Consider the following 20,348-nt stretch of genomic DNA (forward strand, 5'->3'; position numbering starts at 1 on the left):
TATTACATATTGTTATGAAGGTGTCTGTTACTACATTATATATATATATATATATACACACTTGCAGTGTGTATATTGTACATATTACATATTGTTATGAAGGTGTCTGTTACTACATTATATATATACTTGCAGTGTTTTTATTGTACATATTACACATTGTTATGAAGGTGTCTGTTACTACATTATACATATACTTGCATTGTGTATATTGTACATATTACATATTGTTATGAAGGTGTCTGTTACTACGTTATATATATACACTTGCAGTGTGTATATTGTACATATTGTTATGAAGGTGTCTGTTACTACATTATATATATACTTGCAGTGTGTATATTGTACATATTACATATTGTTATGAAGGTGTCTGTTACTACATTATATATATACTTGCAGTGTGTATATTGTACATATTACATATTGTTATGAAGGTGTCTGTTACTACATTATATATATACTTGCAGTGTGTATATTGTACATATTACATATTGTTATGAAGGTGTCTGTTACTGCATTATATATATACTTGCAGTGTGTATATATTACATATTGTTATGAAGGTGTCTGTTACTACATTATATATATACTTGCAGTGTGTACATTGTACGTATTACATATTGTTATGAAGGTGTCTGTTACTACATTATATATATATACTTGCAGTGTGTATATTGTACATATTACATATTGTTATGAAGGTGTCTGTCACTACATTATATATATATATATATATATATACTTGCAGTGTGTATATTGTACATATTACATATTGTTATGAAGGTGTCTGTTACTACATTATATATATACATGCAGTGTGTGTATTGTACATATTACATAGTGTTATGAAGGTGTCTGTTACTACATTATATACACTTGCAGTGTGTATATTGTACATATTACATATTGTTATGAAGGTGTCTGTTACTACATTATATATATACACTTGCACTGTGTATATTGTACATATTGTTATGAAGGTGTCTGTTACTACATTATATATATATACTTGCAGTGTGTATATTGTACATATTACATATTGTTATGAAGGTGTCTGTTACTACATTATATATATACTTGCAGTGTGTATATATTACATATTGTTATGAAGGTGTCTGTTGCTACATTTATATACTTGCAGTGTGTATATTGTACATATTACACATTGTTATGAAGGTGTCGGTTACTACATTATATATATATACTTGCAGTGTGTATATTGTACACATTACACATTGTTATGAAGGTGTCTGTTACTACATTATATATATATACACTTGCAGTGTGTATATTGTACATATTACATATTGTTATGAAGGTGTCTGTTACTACATTATATATATACTTGCAGTGTGTATATTGTGCATATTACATATTGTTATGAAGTTGTCTGTTACTACATTATATATATATACTTGCAGTGTGTATATTGTACATATTACATATTGTTATGAAGGTGTCTGTTACTACATTATATATATATATATACTTGCAGTGTGTATATTGTACATATTACATATTGTTATGAAGGTGTCTGTTACTACATTATATATATACTTGCAGTGTGTATATTGTACATATTACATATTGTTATGAAGGTGTCTGTTACTACATTATATATATACTTGCAGTGTTTATATTGTACATATTACATATTGTTATGAAGGTGTCTGTTACTACATTATATATATATTGTACATATTACATATTGTTATGAAGGTGTCTGTTACAAAAAAGTGCAGTTCCCCTTCAAGTTGAGGTATTATTGTATGGCAAAAAGGGTGCACTGCCTGGCTGCAACCAGCAGAGGCGCTGTTGAGCTTCAAGTAGTTTTCTGTCCATCCAGTATACGCACCTCTTGTTCAGGTTTGTGGAAGTGCTTGACCAGGTTGTTGGCCGCCTCCCTCATGTCCTCGTGGACTTCAACAGACAGCACTCCTGTGAGAGGACAAGAAGAGAAACATGACAAAGGGAAGGAGAAGCTTCCCAACAAGTGGGTCAGCCTTTGTGGGGGAGGAGTGAAAGTGTCGTCACTACGCACTGGTTCGGTTGCCAAGAGACCCCAGCACAGCACGCACGCCCTGGGAAGGCGAGGCCAGCTCCTGCGGCGGCGGCGTCCCCGTCCACCTTCCGGAATCCTCGTCTCCGCCCGGGGACACCAGCTGACCGATGAGGACTCGCTCCAGGCTGCCGTCGCCCACGCCTTTGCCCAGCCAGCGACCGCACGGGAACCTGCCAGGAAAAAGGAAGATTCGGACAAATTGGAAGAGGAAATGGCGCTGATTGGGCACACCTGCGGTCAAACGAAGCAAAGCGAATCCTCAAATATGTCAAAGTGAACAAAAAGTCTCTTATTTTGATGCATCATATAAATGAATGACGGCATACTGTAAATAAATAAATAATCAAATAAAAAAAATCATAATTGTAAGCATATTTGGTAGGTTTAATGTTACAAAAAAAATGGTAAAACAAAAATATACATTTTTGATATTTATTTTGATAATATTCTCTTTTTATTATAAAATGTGTATTTCATATACAAACCCCCAAACCAGTGAAGTTGTCATGTTGTGTAAATGGTAAATAAAAAGAGAATACAACAAATCCTTTTCAACTTATATTCAATTGAATAGACTGCAAAGACAAGATATTTAAAAACTTTGTTGTTGTTTTTGTGCAAATATTAGCCCATTTGTACGGAGCCCCTAAAGGGACATGGGGGGACATTTTTTTGTTTTATAATTTTATTTTATTTAAAAAAAATTTTTTAGACATGTATCTCGTGCACACGAGAAACTTTTTATAAAGTTATAAAAAATTTAAAAAAAATTATAATTTTTTTTAATTTTAAATTTTTTTAGACATTAATCTCTTTCCCACGAGATACATGTCTTAAAACAAAAAACAACAAAAAAAACAAAAACATTTTTTATTAATTTATTTTTTTTATAACTTTATAAAAAGTTTCTCATGCGCACGAGATACATGTCTAAAAAAAAAATTATAATTGTTTTAATTCATTTTTTTATAACTTTATAAAAAGTTTCTCGTGCGCACGAGATACATGTCTAAAAAAAAAAAAAAAAATTAATAAAAAAAATTCCCCCCATGTCCCTTTAAGGGCTCCGTACATTTGGAATTTGATGCCTGCAACATGTTTAAAAAAAGCTGGCACAAGTGGCAAAAAAGACTGAGAACGTTTGTCAAGACGGGGGGTGGGGTGTGGGGGGGTCGCAGCTTACTGCGAGATTTGTTCTCCCGGGAAGCAATCGGACTGTTCCGGACAAGGCGTGAAGGTAGGAACATATTTAATTATTCAAAACTCAAAAGGGTACAAAAAACTGAAAACTATGACAATGCCAAGCCACATTCAGCACGTCATACAACAGCGTGGCTTCGTAAAAAAAAAAGAGTGCGAGTACTTTCCTGGTCCGCCTGCAGTCCAGACCTGTCTCCCATTGAAAATGTGTGGCGCATTATGAAGCGTAAAATACAACAGCGGAGACCCCGGACTGTTGAACGACAAGAATTGGAAAGAATTCCACTTTCAAAGCTTCAACAATTAGTTTTCTCAGTTCCCAGTCGTTTATTGAGTGTTGTTAAAAGAAAAGGTGATGTAACACAGTGGTGAACATGCCCTTTCCCAACTACGTTGGCACGTGTTGCAGCCATGAAATTCTAAGTTAATTATTATTTGCAAAAAAAAAATAAAGTTTATGAGTTTGAACATCAAATATGTTGTCTTTGTAGCATATTCAATTGAATATGGGTTGAAAAGGATTTGCAAATCATTGTATTCCGTTTATATTTACATCTAACACAATTTCCCAACTCATAGGGAAACAGGGTTTGTATGTTGCCATCCAAGCAAGGTCTTTTTCATGGACGCCCCTGCTTATTTCAGCAAGACAATGCCAAGCCACGTGTTACAACAGCGTGGCTTTGTAAAAAAAAAAAAAAAAAGTGCGGGTACTTTCCTGGCCCGCCTGCAGTCCAGACCTGTCTCCCATCGAAAATGTGTGGCACATTATGAAGCGTAAAATACGACAGCGGAGACCTCCGGACTGTTGAACGACAAGAATGGGAAAGAATTCCACTTTCAAAGCTTCAACAATTAGTTTCCTCAGTTCCCAGTCGTTTATTGAATGTTGTTAAAAGAAAAGGCCATGTAACACAGTGGTGAACATGCCCTTTCCCAACTACTTTGGCACCTGTTGCAGCCATGAAATTCTAAGTTAACTATTATTTGCAAAAAAAAAATAAAGTTTATGAGTTTGAACATCAAATATCTTGTCTTTGTAGTGCATTCAACTGAATATGGGTTGAAAAGGATTTGCAAATCATTGTATTCCGTTTATATTTACATCTAACACAATTTCCCAACTCATATGGAAACGGGGTTTGTATGTTGCCATCCAAGCAAGGCCTTTTTCATGGACGCCCCTGCTTATTTCAGCAAGACAATGCCAAGCCACGTGTTACAACAGCGTAGCTTTGTAAAAAAAAAAGAGTGCGGGTACTTTCCTGGCCCGCCTGCAGTCCAGACCTGCCTCCCATCGAAAATGTGTGGCGCATTATGAAGCGTAAAATACGACAGCGGAGACCGCGGACTGTTGTACGACAAGAATGGGAAAGAATTCCACTTTCAAAGCTTCAACAATTAGTTTCCTCAGTTCCCAGTCGTTTATTGAGTGTTGTTAAAAGAAAAGGCCATGTAACACAGTGGTGAACATGCCCTTTCCCAACTACTTTGGCACGTGTTGCAGCCATGAAATTCTAAGTTAATTATTATTTGCAAAAAAAAATAAAGTTTATGAGTTTGAACATCAAATATGTTGTCTTTGTAGTGCATTCAATTGAATATGGGTTGAAAAGGATTTGCAAATCATTGTATTCCGTTTATATTTACATCTAACACAAATTCCCAACTCATATGGAAACGGGGTTTGTATGTTGCCATCCAAGCAAGGCCTTTTTCATGGATGCCCCTGCTTATTTCAGCAAGACAATGCCAAGCCACGTGTTATAACAGCGTGGCTTTGTAAAAAAAAGAGTGCGGGTACTTTCCTGGCCCGCCTGCAGTCCAGACCTGTCTCCCATCGAAAATGTGTGGCACATTATGAAGCGTAAAATACGACAGCGGAGACCCCGGACTGTTGAACGACAAGAATGGGAAAGAATTCCACTTTCAAAGCTTCAACAATTAGTTTCCTCAGTTCCCAGTCGTTTATTGAGTGTTGTTAAAAGGAAAGGCCATGTAACACAGTGGTGAACATGCCCTTTCCCAACTACTTTGTCACGTGTTGCAGCCATGAAATTCTAAGTTAGTTATTATTTGCAAAAAAAAAATAAAGTTTATGAGTTTGAACATCAAATAGCTTGTCTTTGTAGTGCATTCAATTGAATATGGGTTGAAAAGGATTTGCAAATCATTGTATTCCGTTTATATTTACATCTAACACAATTTCCCAACTCATATGGAAACGGGGTTTGTATGTTGCCATCCAAGCAAGGCCTTTTTCATGGACGCCCCTGCTTATTTCAGCAAGACAATGCCAAGCCACGTGTTACAACAGCGTGGCTTTGTAAAAAAAAAAAAGGAGTGCGGGTACTTTCCTGGCCCGCCTGCAGTCCAGACCTGTCTCCCATTGAAAATATGTGGCGCAATATGAAGCATAAAATATGAGAAGGGAGACTGTTGAACAACTTAAGCTGTACATCAAGCAAGAGTGGGAAATAATTCCACTTCAAAAATGTGTCTCCTCAGTTCCCAAACCTTTACTGAGTGTTGTTAAAAGGAAAGGCCATGTAACACAGTGGTAAAAATGCCCCTGTGACGACTGTATAAACCTCCGACAGAGCATTTTTTCAACTTTCGCTTCGTTGTTCCGCGTTATTTGACGTTTCCTTTGCAAAAAGGGAGCGTCTTTTACTGGCGACTGTGTCGGTGTTGAGGGAGTAGCAGAAGAGTTGCTCTTACTTGTAGGTGTGCCCCGTGATCTCGTTGTAGACCATCACGCAGTCGATGAGACACTTGGCCAGCAGGCCCGAGTTCTCCTGTCCCAGCTGCAAAGTGCTCAGCCGGCCCAGGTTCTTGCACTAGTAGCAAAAAAAAAAAAAAATACCTCGTGTTTATAATGTTGCTACTCAAAAACGTTATAAGCGTCACAGACCTGGAAGAAAATATCCTGCGTGTTCTTGGGGATCTGTCTGACCCCTGAATCTCCCATCTCTCCAGACACACACACCCAGGGGTTGACGGTCGCCATGGCAATGCTGAGCTTCTTCATGGGGATGATCGCCACCCGGTATGGAATATCTGTGTGGAGTTTATGAAGAGGAAATGTCTTTTTTCGATACGAAACAAGACGAGTCCGACTCACCGATGGAGTGGAAGGCCCGCGTGAAGCAGAGGTAGTCCACCGTGTTGAGGGAGAGAAGGTGGAACAGGAACTGCTCCCGTTCTTCCTCGCAGAGCAGGAAGGCGTGAGGTTTGTACAAGTGCCTGGGCGTCCGAAACACGGCAGAGATGGTCAGTGAGTGGAGAGATGAGGTCAATCGTCCATTTTGTTCATTCACCTGAGCAACTCCTGGTTCGTGAGCAGCTCTTTAAGGTGCTGAGACAGCATCTTCTTCTCCAGGGCTAGACTTATCCACGCTCGGGCTTGGCCCACTTCAGAGAGACCCTCGCTCATAGTTTGGATAAACCTGAAAAATAAATAACATATGCAGGCATGTGATTGGAACTTCGTGAAAAAGACTGAAAATAAGCCGGGGGTTCGCATCCACAGGAACCACATGGGTGAGCCTACTCTATACAGTATTTACAACCTTACTCGTGTTCACTTCACAGCCACAGATGATTTATCTAGTTATTGACATTATTTACACATTATTTTGTCTGATTCAGTCACTATGTTATTTAGTCACTACAATAATTGTGTTGACATCCACAGGAACCACATGGGTTAGCCTACTCTATACAGTATTTACAACCTTACTAGTGTTCACTTCACAGCCACAGATGGTTCATCTAGTTATTGACATTTAGACATAATTTTGTCTGATTCAGTCACTGTCATTTAGTCACTACAATAATTGTGTTGACATCCACAGGAACCACATGGGTTAGCCTACTCTGTACAGTATTTACAACCTTACTAGTGTTCACTTCACAGCCACAGATGGTTCGTCTACTTATTTACATTATTTACACATTACTTTGTCTGTTTCAGTCACTATGTTATTTAGTCACTACAATAATTACAACTTGTGTTCACATCCACAGGAACCACATGGGTTAGCCTACTCTATACAGTATTTACAACCTTACTAGTGTTCACTTCACAGCCACAGATGGTTCATCTAGTTATTGACATTATTTACACATTACTTTGTCTGTTTCACTCTGTTATTTAGTCACTACAGTAATTACAACTTGTGTTCACATCCACAGGAACCACATGGGTTAGCCTACTCTATACAGTATTTACAACCTTACTAGTGTTCACTTCACAGCCACAGATGGTTCATCTAGTTATTTACATTATGTACACATTATTTTGTCTGATTCAGTCACTATGTTACTTAGTCACTACAGTAATTACAACTTGTGTTCACATCCACAGGAACCACATGGGTTAGCCTACTCTATACAGTATTTACAACCTTACTAGTGTTCACTTCACAGCCACAGATGGTTCATCTACTTATTGACATTATTTACACATTACTTTGTCTGTTTCACTATGTTATTTAGTCACTACAGTAATTACAAATTGTGTTCACATCCACAGGAACCACATGGGTGAGCCTTCTCTATACAGTATTTACAACCTTACTAGTGTTCACTTCACAGCCAAAGATGGTTCATCTAGTTATTGACATTATTTAGACATCATTTTGTCTGATTCAGTCACTGTAATTTAGTCACTACAATAATTGTGTTGACATCCACAGGAACCACATGGGTTAGCCTACTCTCTACAGTATTTACAACCTTACTAGTGTTTACTTCACAGCCACAGATGGTTCATCTACTTATTGACATTATTTAAACATTACTTTGTCTCTTTCAGTCACTATGTTATTTAGTCACTACAGAAATTGTGTTCACATCCACAGGAACCACATGGGTTAGCCTACTCTATACAGTATTTACAACCTTACTAGTGTTTACTTCACAGCCACAGATGGTTCATCTAGTTATTGACATTATTTCCACATTACTTTGTCTGTTTCAGTCACTATGTTATTTAGTCACTACAGTAATTACAACTTGTGTTCACATCCACAGGAACCACATGGGTTAGCCTACTCTATACAGTATTTACAACCTTACTAGTGTTCACTTCACAGCCACAGATGGTTCATCTAGTTATTTACATTATGTACACATTATTTTGTCTGATTCAGTCACTATGTTACTTAGTCACTACAGTAATTACAACTTGTGTTCACATCCACAGGAACCACATGGGTTAGCCTACTCTATACAGTATTTACAACCTTACTAGTGTTCACTTCACAGCCACAGATGGTTCATCTACTTATTGACATTATTTACACATTACTTTGTCTGTTTCACTATGTTATTTAGTCACTACAGTAATTACAACTTGTGTTCACATCCACAGGAACCACATGGGTTAGCCTACTCTATACAGTATTTACAACCTTACTAGTGTTCACTTCACAGCCACAGATGGTTCATCTACTTATTGACATTATTTACACATTACTTTGTCTGTTTCACTATGTTATTTAGTCACTACAGTAATTACAAATTGTGTTCACATCCACAGGAACCACATGGGTGAGCCTTCTCTATACAGTATTTACAACCTTACTAGTGTTCACTTCACAGCCAAAGATGGTTCATCTAGTTATTGACATTATTTAGACATCATTTTGTCTGATTCAGTCACTGTAATTTAGTCACTACAATAATTGTGTTGACATCCACAGGAACCACATGGGTTAGCCTACTCTCTACAGTATTTACAACCTTACTAGTGTTCACTTCACAGCCACAGATGGTTCATCTAGTTATTGACATTATTTACACATTACCTTATCTGTTTCAGTCACATTGTTATTTAGTCACTACAATAATTGTGTTGACATCCACAGGAACCACATGGGTGAGCCTTCTCTATACAGTATTTACAACCTTACTAGTGTTCACTTCACAGCCAAAGATGGTTCATCTAGTTATTGACATTATTTAGACATCATTTTGTCTGATTCAGTCACTGTAATTTAGTCACTACAATAATTGTGTTGACATCCACAGGAACCACATGGGTTAGCCTACTCTCTACAGTATTTACAACCTTACTAGTGTTCACTTCACAGCCACAGATGGTTCATCTAGTTATTGACATTATTTACACATTACCTTATCTGTTTCAGTCACATTGTTATTTAGTCACTACAATAATTGTGTTGACATCCACAGGAACCACATGGGTGAGCCTTCTCTATACAGTATTTACAACCTTACTAGTGTTCACTTCACAGCCAAAGATGGTTCATCTAGTTATTGACATTATTTAGACATCATTTTGTCTGATTCAGTCACTGTAATTTAGTCACTACAATAATTGTGTTGACATCCACAGGAACCACATGGGTTAGCCTACTCTCTACAGTATTTACAACCTTACTAGTGTTCACTTCACAGCCACAGATGGTTCATCTAGTTATTGACATTATTTACACATTACCTTATCTGTTTCAGTCACATTGTTATTTAGTCACTACAATAATTGTGTTGACATCCACAGGAACCACATGGGTTAGCCTACTCTATACAGTATTTACAACCTTACTAGTGTTTACTTCACAGCCACAGATGGTTCATCTAGTTATTGACATTATTTCCACATTACTTTGTCTGTTTCAGTCACTATGTTATTTAGTCACTACAGTAATTACAACTTGTGTTCACATCCACAGGAACCACATGGGTTAGCCTACTCTATACAGTATTTACAACCTTACTAGTGTTTACTTCACAGCCACAGATGGTTCATCTACTTATTGACATTATTTACACATTACTTTGTCTGTTTCACTATGTTATTTAGTCACTACAGTAATTACAAATTGTGTTCACATCCACAGGAACCACATGGGTGAGCCTTCTCTATACAGTATTTACAACCTTACTAGTGTTCACTTCACAGCCAAAGATGGTTCATCTAGTTATTGACATTATTTAGACATAATTTTGTCTGATTCAGTCACTGTAATTTAGTCACTACAATAATTGTGTTGACATCCACAGGAACCACATGGGTTAGCCTACTCTCTACAGTATTTACAACCTTACTAGTGTTCACTTCACAGCCACAGATGGTTCATCTAGTTATTGACATTATTTACACATTACCTTGTCTGTTTCAGTCACATTGTTATTTAGTCACTACAATAATTGTGTTGACATCCACAGGAACCACATGGGTTAGCCTACTCTATACAGTATTTACAACCTTACTAGTGTTTACTTCACAGCCACAGATGGTTCATCTACTTATTGACATTATTTAAACATTACTTTGTCTCTTTCTGTCACTATGTTATTTAGTCACTACAGAAATTGTGTTCACATCCACAGGAACCACATGGGTTAGCCTACTCTATACAGTATTTACAACCTTACTAGTGTTCACTTCACAGCCACAGATGTTCTGTAATCAAAGGCGATGGTTGTTTGCGACCCCCCTCCCTTAGAAACAGCTGTTGCCATGTAATCAAGGAAAGTCCAAATAAAAGAGGACGTACAATCTTTCGCCAGGCGTCTCTCCTCAATTGAGCCAAATTTAACTCTCTGGCAAAAGATTGTACGCCTCCTCTTTTATTTGGACTTTCCCTGATTACATGGCAACAGCTGTTTCTAAGGGAGGGGGGTCGTAAACAGCCATCGCCTTTGATTACAGAACAGTCAAAAGAAAAGAATAGACTCGGGTCAAGACAATATCTTTCTGTTGATTACAATACATGAAAGAAACGGAACACCTTCATGTTGCTTCCCATCCTACACAGTGGAGTTTTACAAGCCTTCTGCTTGGTAGGATCAAAGACAGCTTTTGTCTTCTAGCCGGGAAGTCATTGAAACACAAAGTTTTGTGATAACTTAGATACAATTATTCTGACAGGTACCACATTTTTATTATGGTAAACATAGTCTACTAGTCTACTAGTAGTAGACTAGTAGAGTAGTCATGAGCAAAGAAAATATTCTACCTCATATCTTGTATCAAAGATCCTCGCAGGACGAGCGTGGCATCATCAAATGTTCTCTGCTCGGACCCTGAAAAATAAAACATATGAAGCATTACATGTGGCGGTTAGACATGACATCATACATCACTGGTGTCTAACCAGCTCTAATAGAATTCTACAAGTGTGGATCAGACCTGGAGACTCTGCTGGCATTTCTGTCTTCGGCAGGGTCGCCTGGTAATGAAGCAGGTGGGACCACAGAGCTGACTTCCCCTGCTCACAACAAATAAAACACACCATAATATGAGAGCTGCCTAGTAGACCATAAACAACTAGATGAGGTTATTCCTGAAGGAATTGTGTGTGAATGCTCCAATGCTGAAGTTGAACTGAAATCCTGGAATTTTTTTTTAATTGTTGAAGTAGAGCACACAATTCCCAAATAGGCTGAATATTTTGAAGTTGGAACAGTTTGAATCAGATGAAAAATGTGGGAGTTGTGGAACTTTGAAGAATGTCCCATTGATTTCAATGGGGATTTCCCAAAAACTTTGTGAATTCCGGGAAAAGCGGGAATTTTTTAGAAAATGGTAAAAAGCTTGAATGGTTTGAATGAGTTGAAATGGTTGGTGTTGGAATTTTTCAAATCGGTGGAGAAATGTTGAAGTAGTAACATGTTGAATTGAGGAATGGTATTACGGAATTCCTGGAATTTCGGGGAATACCGGGAATTTTTCCAGTTCAAAAAACAACTTTGTTTTTTGTCCTGATTAAGAGGAATGTTTTGACGGTGGAACGGTTGAAATGCGTTTAAAAATGTGGTAGCAGTAGCCGCCACAAAAAAAGGGTGGAAAAAGGGCTTTGGAAAACCAGGAATTCTGGAAAATCCTGGAATGTTTTTTAACTTGGAAAAATTATTGTTTGAATTTCCAGGATGGTGGAATGTGTTGAAGGTGGAATGGTTTGAATCGGTTGAAAAATGTGGAAATGGTGGAAGCTGGAAAAATGGCCAATTCATTTTGAATGGGAAAAATGTCCCAAAAACCTGGAATCCTGGGAAATCTGGGAATTTTGAGAATTTGTCGAGAGAAAGCCTGTGATTACCAAATAGGCTGAACAGTCTGAAGTTGGAACAGTTTGAATCAGATGAAAAATGTGGGAGTTGTGGAACTTTGAAGAATGTCCCATTGATTTCAATGGGAATTTCCCAAAAACTTTGGGGATTCTGGGAAAAGCGGGAATTTTTTTGAAAATGGTAAAAAGATTGAATGGTCTGAATGAGTTGAAATGGTCGGTGTTGGAATTTTTCAAATCGGTGGAGAAATGTTGAAGTAGTAACATGTTGAATTGAGAAATGGTATTATGGAATTCCTGGAATTTCGGGGAAAAACGGGAATTTTTCCAGTTCAAAAAACAACTTTGTTTTTTGTCCTGATTAAGAGGAATGTTTTGACGGTGGAACGGTTGGATTGCGTTGAAAAATGTGGAAGAAGTAGCCCCCAGAGAAAAGGGTGGAAATAGGGCTTTGGAAAACCAGGAATTCTAGAAAATCCTGGAATGTTTTTGAACTTGGAAAAAGGGTAGTTTGAATTTCCAGAATGGTGGAATGTGTTGAAGGTGGAACAGTTTGAATCAGATGAAAAATGTGGGAGTTGTGGAACTTTGAAGAATGTCCCATTGATTTCAATGGGGATTTCCCAAAAACTTTGAGAATTCTGGGAAAAGAGGGAATTTTTTTGAAAATGGTAAAAAAATTGAATGGTCTGAATGAGTTGAAATGGTTGGTGTTGGAATTTTTCTAATTGGTGGAGAAATGTTGAAGAAGTAACTTGTTGAATTGAGAAATGGTAGTACGGAATTCCTAAAATTTCGGGAAAACCGGGAATTTTTCCAGTTCAAAAAACAACTTTGCTTTTTGTCCTGATTAAGAAGAATGTTTTGATGGTGGAACGGTTGGAATGCGTTTAAAAATGTGGAAGGAGTAGTCGCCAGAAAAAGGGTGGAAATAGGGCTTTGGAAAACCAGGAATTATGGAAAATCCGAGAATGTTTTTGAACTTGGAAGAAGGGTAGTTTGAATTCCCAGGATGGTGGAATGTGTTGAAGGTGGAATGGTTTGAATCGGTTGAAAAATGTGGAAATGGTGGAAGTTGGAAAAATGGCCAATTCATTTTGAATGTGAAAAATGTCCCGAAAACCTGGAATTCTGGGAATTTTGAGAATTTTTCGAGAGAAAGCTCGCGATTACCAAATAGGCTGAACAGTTTGAAGTTGGAACAGTTTGAATATGATGAAAAATGTGGGAGTTGTGGAACTTTGAAGAATGTCCCATTGACTTCAATGGGAATTTCCCAAAAACTTTTGGGATTCCGGGAAAAGCGGGAATTTTTTGGAAAATGGTAAAAAAAAACTTGAATGGTCTGGTGTTGGAATTTTTCAAATCGGTGGAGAAATGTTGAAGTAGTAACATGTTGAATTGAGAAATGGTATTACGGAATTTCTGGAATTTCGGGGAAAACCGGGAATTTTTCCAGTTCAAAAAACAACTTAGTTTTTTGTCCTGATTAAGAGCAATGTTTTGATGGTGGAACGGTTGAAATGTGTTGAAAAATGTGGGAGGAGTAGTCGCCAGAAAAAAGGGTGGAAATAGGGCTTTGGAAAACCAGGAATTCTGGAAAATCCTGGAATGTTTTTGAACTTGGAAAAAGGGTAGTTTGAATTTCCAGAATGGTGGAATGTGTTGAAGGTGGAATGGTTTGAATCGGTTCAAAAATGTGGAAATGGTGGAAGTTGGAAAAATGGCCAACTCATTTTGAATGGGAAAAATGTCCCAAAAACCTGGAATTCTGGGAAATCTGGGAATTTTGAGAATTTGTCGGGAGAAAGCCTGTGATTACCAAATAGGCTGAACAGTTTGAAGTTGGAACAGTTTGAATCAGATGAAAAATGTGGGAGTTGTGGAACTTTGAAGAATGTCCCATTGATTTCAATGGGAATTTCCCAAAAACTTTGGGGATTCCGGGAAAAGCGGGAATTTTTTTGAAAATGGTAAAAAACTTGAATGGTCTGAATGAGTTGAAATGGTTGGTGTTGGAATTTTTCAAATCGGTGGAGAAATGTTGAAGTAGTAACATGTTGAATTGAGAAATGGTATTATGGAATTCCTGGAATTTCGGGGAAAAACGGGAATTTTTCCAGTTCAAAAAACAACTTTGTTTTTTGTCCTGATTAAGAGGAATGTTTTGACAGTGGAACGGTTGAAATGCGTTGAAAAATGCGGAAGGACTAGCTGCCAGAAAAAAAGGGTGGAAAAAGGGCTTTGGAAAACCAGGAATTCTAGAAAATCCTGGAATGTTTTTGAACATGGAAAAAAGGTAACATTTGTCAAAGATCCTCTATATAATAGTGGTATTAGGCTGTTTACAACTGGAAAAAGCCATTGTGAAAGATCCTCTATATAATAGTGGTATTAGGCTGTTTACAACTGGAAAAAAACACTTGTCAAAGATCCTCTATATAATGGTGGCATTAGGCTGTTTACAAATGGAAAAAACACTTGTCAAAGATCCTCTATATAATAGTGGTATTAGGCTGTTTACAAATGGAAAAAAACACTTATTAAAGATCCTCTATATAATAGTGGTTTTAGGCTGTTTACAAATGAAAAAACACTTGTCAGAGATCCTCTATATAACAGTGGCATTCGGTTGTTTACAACTAGAAAAAACCCTTGTCAAAGACCTCTATACGACGGGAGCATTCGGTTGTTTTAACAGGAAATACACGTGTCAAAGATCCACTATTTGACAGGGACACTTGGCTGTTTTTAACTGGGAAAAAGCACTTGTCAAAGATCCTCTATACGACAGGGGCACTTGGCTGTTTTAACTGGAAGCACACTTCTCAAAGATCCTCTCTACATGACAGGAGCATTCGGCTGTTTTTCACTGGAAAAACTCTTGTCAAAGATCCTCTATTAAACCGAAGCATTTGGTGTTTTTTAACTGGAAAAACACCTGTCAAAGATCCACTATTTGACAGGGGCATATGGCTGTTTTTAACTGGAAAAACATTTGTCAAAGATCCTCTATATAATAGTGGTATTAGGCTGTTTACAACTGGGAAAAGCCCTGGTCAAAGATCCTCTATATAATAGTGGCATTAGGCGGTTTACAAATAGAAAAACACTTGTCAAAGATCCTCTATATAATAGTGGTATTAGGCTGTTTACAAATGGAAAAAAAACACTTGTCAAAGATCCTCTATATAATAGTGGTATTAGGCTGTTTACAACTGGAAAAAAACACTCGTCAAAGATCCTCTATGTAATAGTGGTATAAGGCTGTTTACAACTGGAAAAAGCCCTTGTCAAAGATGCTCTATATGACAGGGGCACTTGGCTGTTTTAACTGGAAACACACTTCTCAAAGATCCTCTCTACATGACAGGAGCATTCAGATGTTTTTCACTGGAAAAACACTTGTCAAAAATCCCCTATTAAACAGAAGCATTTGGTGGTTTTTAACTGGAAAAACACTTGTCAAAGATCCACTATTTGACAGGGGCATATGGCTGTTTTTAACTGGAAAAACATTTTTCAAAGATCCTCTATGTACCGGTAATAGTGGTATTAGGCTGTTTACAACTGGAAAAAAAACACTTGTCAAAGATCCTCTATGTAATAGTGGTATTGGGCTATTTACAAATAGATAAACACTTGTCCAAGATCCTCTATATATTAGTGGCATTAGGCTGTTTACAAAAGGAAAAAAACACTTGTCAAAGATCCTCTATATAATAGTGGTATTGGGCTGTTTACAAATAGATAAACACTTGTCAAAGATCCTCTTTATAATAGTGGTATTAGGCTGTTTACAACTGGAAAAAACCCTTGTCAAGGATCCTCTATATAATAGTGGTTTTAGGCTGTTTACAAATGAAAAAAACACTTGTCAGAGATCCTCTATACAACAGTGGCATTTGGTTGTATACAACTAGAAAAAAAACCTTGTCAAAGACCTCTATACGACAGGAGCATTCAGTTGTTTTAACAGGAAATACACGTGTCAAAGATCCACTATTTGACAGGGGCATATGGCTGTTTTTAACTGGAAAAACATTTGTCAAAGATCCTCTATATAATAGTAGTATTAGGCTGTTTACAACTGGAAAAAGCCCTGGTCAAAGATCCTCTATATAATAGTGGCATTAGGCTGTTTACAAATGGAAACAAATACTTGTCAAAGATCCTCTATATAATAGTGGTATTAGGCTGTTTACAACTGGAAAAAAACACTTGTCAAAGATCCTTTATATAATAGTGGTATAAGGCTGTTTACAACAGGAAAAAGCCATTGTCAAAGATCCTCTATATAATAGTGGTTTTAGGCTGTTTACAAATGAAAAAAACACTTGTCAGAGATCCTCTATATAACAGTGGCATTCGTTGTTTACAACTAGAAAAAACCCTTGTCAAAGACCTCTATACGACGGGAGCATTCGGTTGTTTTAACAGGAAATATACTTGTCAAAGATCCACTATTTGACAGGGACACTTGGCTGTTTTTAACTGGGGAAAACACTTGTCAAAGATCCTCTATACGACAGGGGCACTTGGCTGTTTTAACTGGAAACACACTTCTCAAAGATCCTCTCTACATGACAGGAGCATTCGGCTGTTTTTAACTCTTGTCAAAGATCCTCTATTAAACAGAAGTATTTGGCTGTTTTTAACTGGGAAAAACACTTGTCAAAGATCCACTATTTGACAGGGGCTGTTTTTAACTGGGAAAAGCACGTGTCAAAGATCCTCTATATGACAGGAACACTGAGCTGTTTTAACTGAAAAAAAAAAAAAAAAAAAAATTTTTTTTTTTTTTAAATTTAAAAATAAATTTAAAAATAAATTTTAAAAAAATAAATAAATTACATTTAAAAAAAGGGTTAGGGAGTTGTCTTTATTTTGAAGTTATTATGCCATGATTTTACCATTCCGGCCCACTTGGGAACAGATTTTCGTCCATGCGGCCCCTGAGCTAAAATGAGTTTGACACCCTGGCATGGAGTCATTTACTCTTATGACTTTCAGTTAGTCCAAAAAGGTGCTGAAAGATCAGTGGTGAGAAAATGACCATGCGAGTGGAGAGGCGTCATGGCGTCTGACCTGTTTCATCTGCAGACCGTGGCCCCAGGTTCTCTCCAGGAGGTCACACAGTCCGTGGATCAGGGTGCTCTCCTGCAGGCCAGTGATGTTGGCTTCTCCCACTTCCACGCTCTCCTTCCCCATTCTCTCCATCAACATGCGTTTGGTCTACAGAAGAAATATGAATCTCTTTATACCTGATGCTGCGTTCAAGACTCCTGGGAAATATCCAACTTGGAGGTCCAAACCACAACATTTCAGTCCAACATAAATAAAATGAACTGATAATCTCATAATTCCTAAAGTTGACTCATATTTTTTGTCAGCCTTCACCATCTTAAGCATATATTTGACTAAATAACTTCACGATAGAGTCGTATATTCATTTTAAACATCTTTGGGCACCGCAACACTCCATTCAATTCTTAGGGTGATGATTCGATTCAGAATTGATTCTCAATCCAACACATTTCTTGTTATATATTGTTTGGTATGTAAATAATAATAAACCCTTTTCAAACAGATTAAAGGTTACAAAAGCTCAGTGTTGGCCTAAAAAACATTTTATTTTTGAAATGTTATTTACAAAAATCAATTAAAGAAACTCAAACCCAATCCCAGCTTGACAATATTTAGTACCGTATTTTTCGGACTATAAGTCGCAGTTTTTTTCATAGTTTGGTGCGACTTATATATGTTTTTTTCCTTCTTTATTATGCATTTTCGGCCGGTGCGACTTATACTCCGGTGCGACTTATACTCCAAAAAATACGGTATATAAGTTTACAAAGAAATTTGGAAAACATACAAGTATATTATCTATTTAATACAATATTAAAATATTAATAATATTCAATAATAGTTGTTTAATGTTTTTAATACAAGCATTTATTTACAAAAATGCAAAAAAAATAAAATTAAAATAAATAAATAAATATATTTATTTATTTGTTAATGTTTTTTTCCGGAATCCATTCTTGAAAATTATTAATCGATTGAGAATCGGAATAAATGAAAAAATAAAATAAAAAATAAAAACATTTTTAAGCACTCATACTGGTTATGTAACATGATAATAGATTGCATAACCAACTAGATAAGGCAATTCCTGAAGGAATTAATAATAATAATAACATTTGTAACACACTTTACATTTGTTAAAATCTCAAAAAAAATGAAAAATAGAAAGTTAGATAGTTAAGCTTCTTCTTTTTCTCTATCTTCTTGTTATGTGACATTCATCCTCCGCTGTTGCCATTTCTAATATAAAGTAGTGTAAAGTTCTTACTTACATCTGTCAGTAAACTCGCCATGAAAGCACTAAAACATACCGGTGTAGTATTCAATAATAGTTGTTTAATGTTTTTAATACAAGCATTTATTTACAAAAATGAAAAAATAAATAAATAAAATAAAAAATCTATTTGTTAATGTTTTTTTCCGGAATCCATTCTTGAAAATTATTAAATCGATTGAGAATCAGAATAAATGAAAAAATAAAATAAAAAATAAAAACATTTTTAAGCACTCTTACTGGTTATGTAACATGATAATAGATTGCATAACCAACTAGATAAGGCAATTCCTGAAGGAATTAATAATAATAATAATAATAATAATAATAATGAATTACATTTGTAACGCACTTTACATTTGTTAAAATCTCAAAAAAAATGAAAAATAGAAAGTTAGATAGTTAAGCTTCTTCTTTTTCTCTATCTTCTTGTTATGTGACATTCATCCTCCGCTGTTGCCATTTCTAATATAAAGTAGTGTAAAGTTCTTACTTATATCTGTCAGTAAACTCGCCATGAAAGCACTAAAACATACCGGTGTAGTATTCAATAATAGTTGTTTAATGTTTTTAATACAAGCATTTATTTACAAAAATGCAAAAAATATATATATATATATATATATATATATATATATTTATTTATTTGTTAATGTTTTTTTCCGGAATCCATTCTTGAAAATTATTAATCGATTGAGAATCAGAATAAATGAAAAAATAAAATAAAAAATAAAAACATTTTTAAGCACTCTTCCTGGTTATGTAACATGATAATAGATTGCATAACCAACTAGATAAGGCAATTCCTGAAGGAATTAATAATAATAATAATAATAATAATAATAATGAATTACATTTGTAACGCACTTTACATTTGTTAAAATCTCAAAAAAAATGAAAAATAGAAAGTTAGATAGTTAAGCTTCTTCTTTTTCCTCTATCTTCTTGTTATGTGACATTCATCCTCCGCTGTTGCCATTTGTAATATAAAGTAGTGTAAAGTTCTTACTTACATCTGTCAGTAAATTCGCCATGAAAGCACTAAAACATACCGGTGTAGTATTCAATAATAGTTGTTTAATGTTTTTAATACAAGCATTTATTTACAAAAATGCAAAAAAAAAAATATATATATATATATATATATATATTTATTTATTTGTTAATGTTTTTTTCCGGAATCCATTCTTGAAAATTATTAATCGATTGAGAATCGGAATAAATGAAAAAATAAAATAAAAAATAAAAACATTTTTAAGCACTCTTACTGGTTATGTAACATGATAATAGATTGCATAACCAACTAGATAAGGCAATTCCTGAAGGAATTAATAATAATAATAATAATAATGAATTACATTTGTAACGCACTTTACATTTGTTAAAATCTAAAAAAAAATGAAAAATAGAAAGTTAGATAGTTAAGCTTCTTCTTTTTCTCTATCTTCTTGTTATGTGACATTCATCCTCCACTGTTGCCATTTCTAATATAAAGTAGTGTAAAGTTCTTACTTATATCTGTCAGTAAACTCGCCATGAAAGCACTAAAACATACCGGTGTAGTATTCAATAATAGTTGTTTAATGTTTTTAATACAAACATTTATTTACAAAAATGCAAAAAAACAAACAAAAAAATATATATATATATATATATTTATTTATTTATTTTTTCCGGA

General features: G+C 35.7%; 1 protein-coding gene across 1 annotated transcript in view; it reads right to left on the minus strand.

The window, feature by feature from the left end:
* The window catches only part of LOC133571979 (DENN domain-containing protein 5B-like), an 84,475-nt gene that overhangs the window by 12,362 nt on the left and 51,765 nt on the right, over window positions 1–20,348 (minus strand). Inside the window, exons 10-18 of the mRNA XM_061924556.2 lie at window positions 17,398–17,544; window positions 11,430–11,508; window positions 11,257–11,323; window positions 6,586–6,714; window positions 6,390–6,511; window positions 6,180–6,325; window positions 5,987–6,105; window positions 2,045–2,235; window positions 1,859–1,941 (exon numbers count right to left, since the gene is read on the minus strand). Of these exons, the coding sequence (XP_061780540.1) occupies window positions 1,859–1,941; window positions 2,045–2,235; window positions 5,987–6,105; window positions 6,180–6,325; window positions 6,390–6,511; window positions 6,586–6,714; window positions 11,257–11,323; window positions 11,430–11,508; window positions 17,398–17,544 (1,083 nt within the window). The remainder of the gene's footprint in view (window positions 1–1,858; window positions 1,942–2,044; window positions 2,236–5,986; window positions 6,106–6,179; window positions 6,326–6,389; window positions 6,512–6,585; window positions 6,715–11,256; window positions 11,324–11,429; window positions 11,509–17,397; window positions 17,545–20,348) is intronic.

This window comes from Nerophis lumbriciformis, linkage group LG29, assembly GCF_033978685.3.
Source record: "Nerophis lumbriciformis linkage group LG29, RoL_Nlum_v2.1, whole genome shotgun sequence".
NCBI classification, from domain to species: domain Eukaryota; kingdom Metazoa; phylum Chordata; class Actinopteri; order Syngnathiformes; family Syngnathidae; genus Nerophis; species Nerophis lumbriciformis.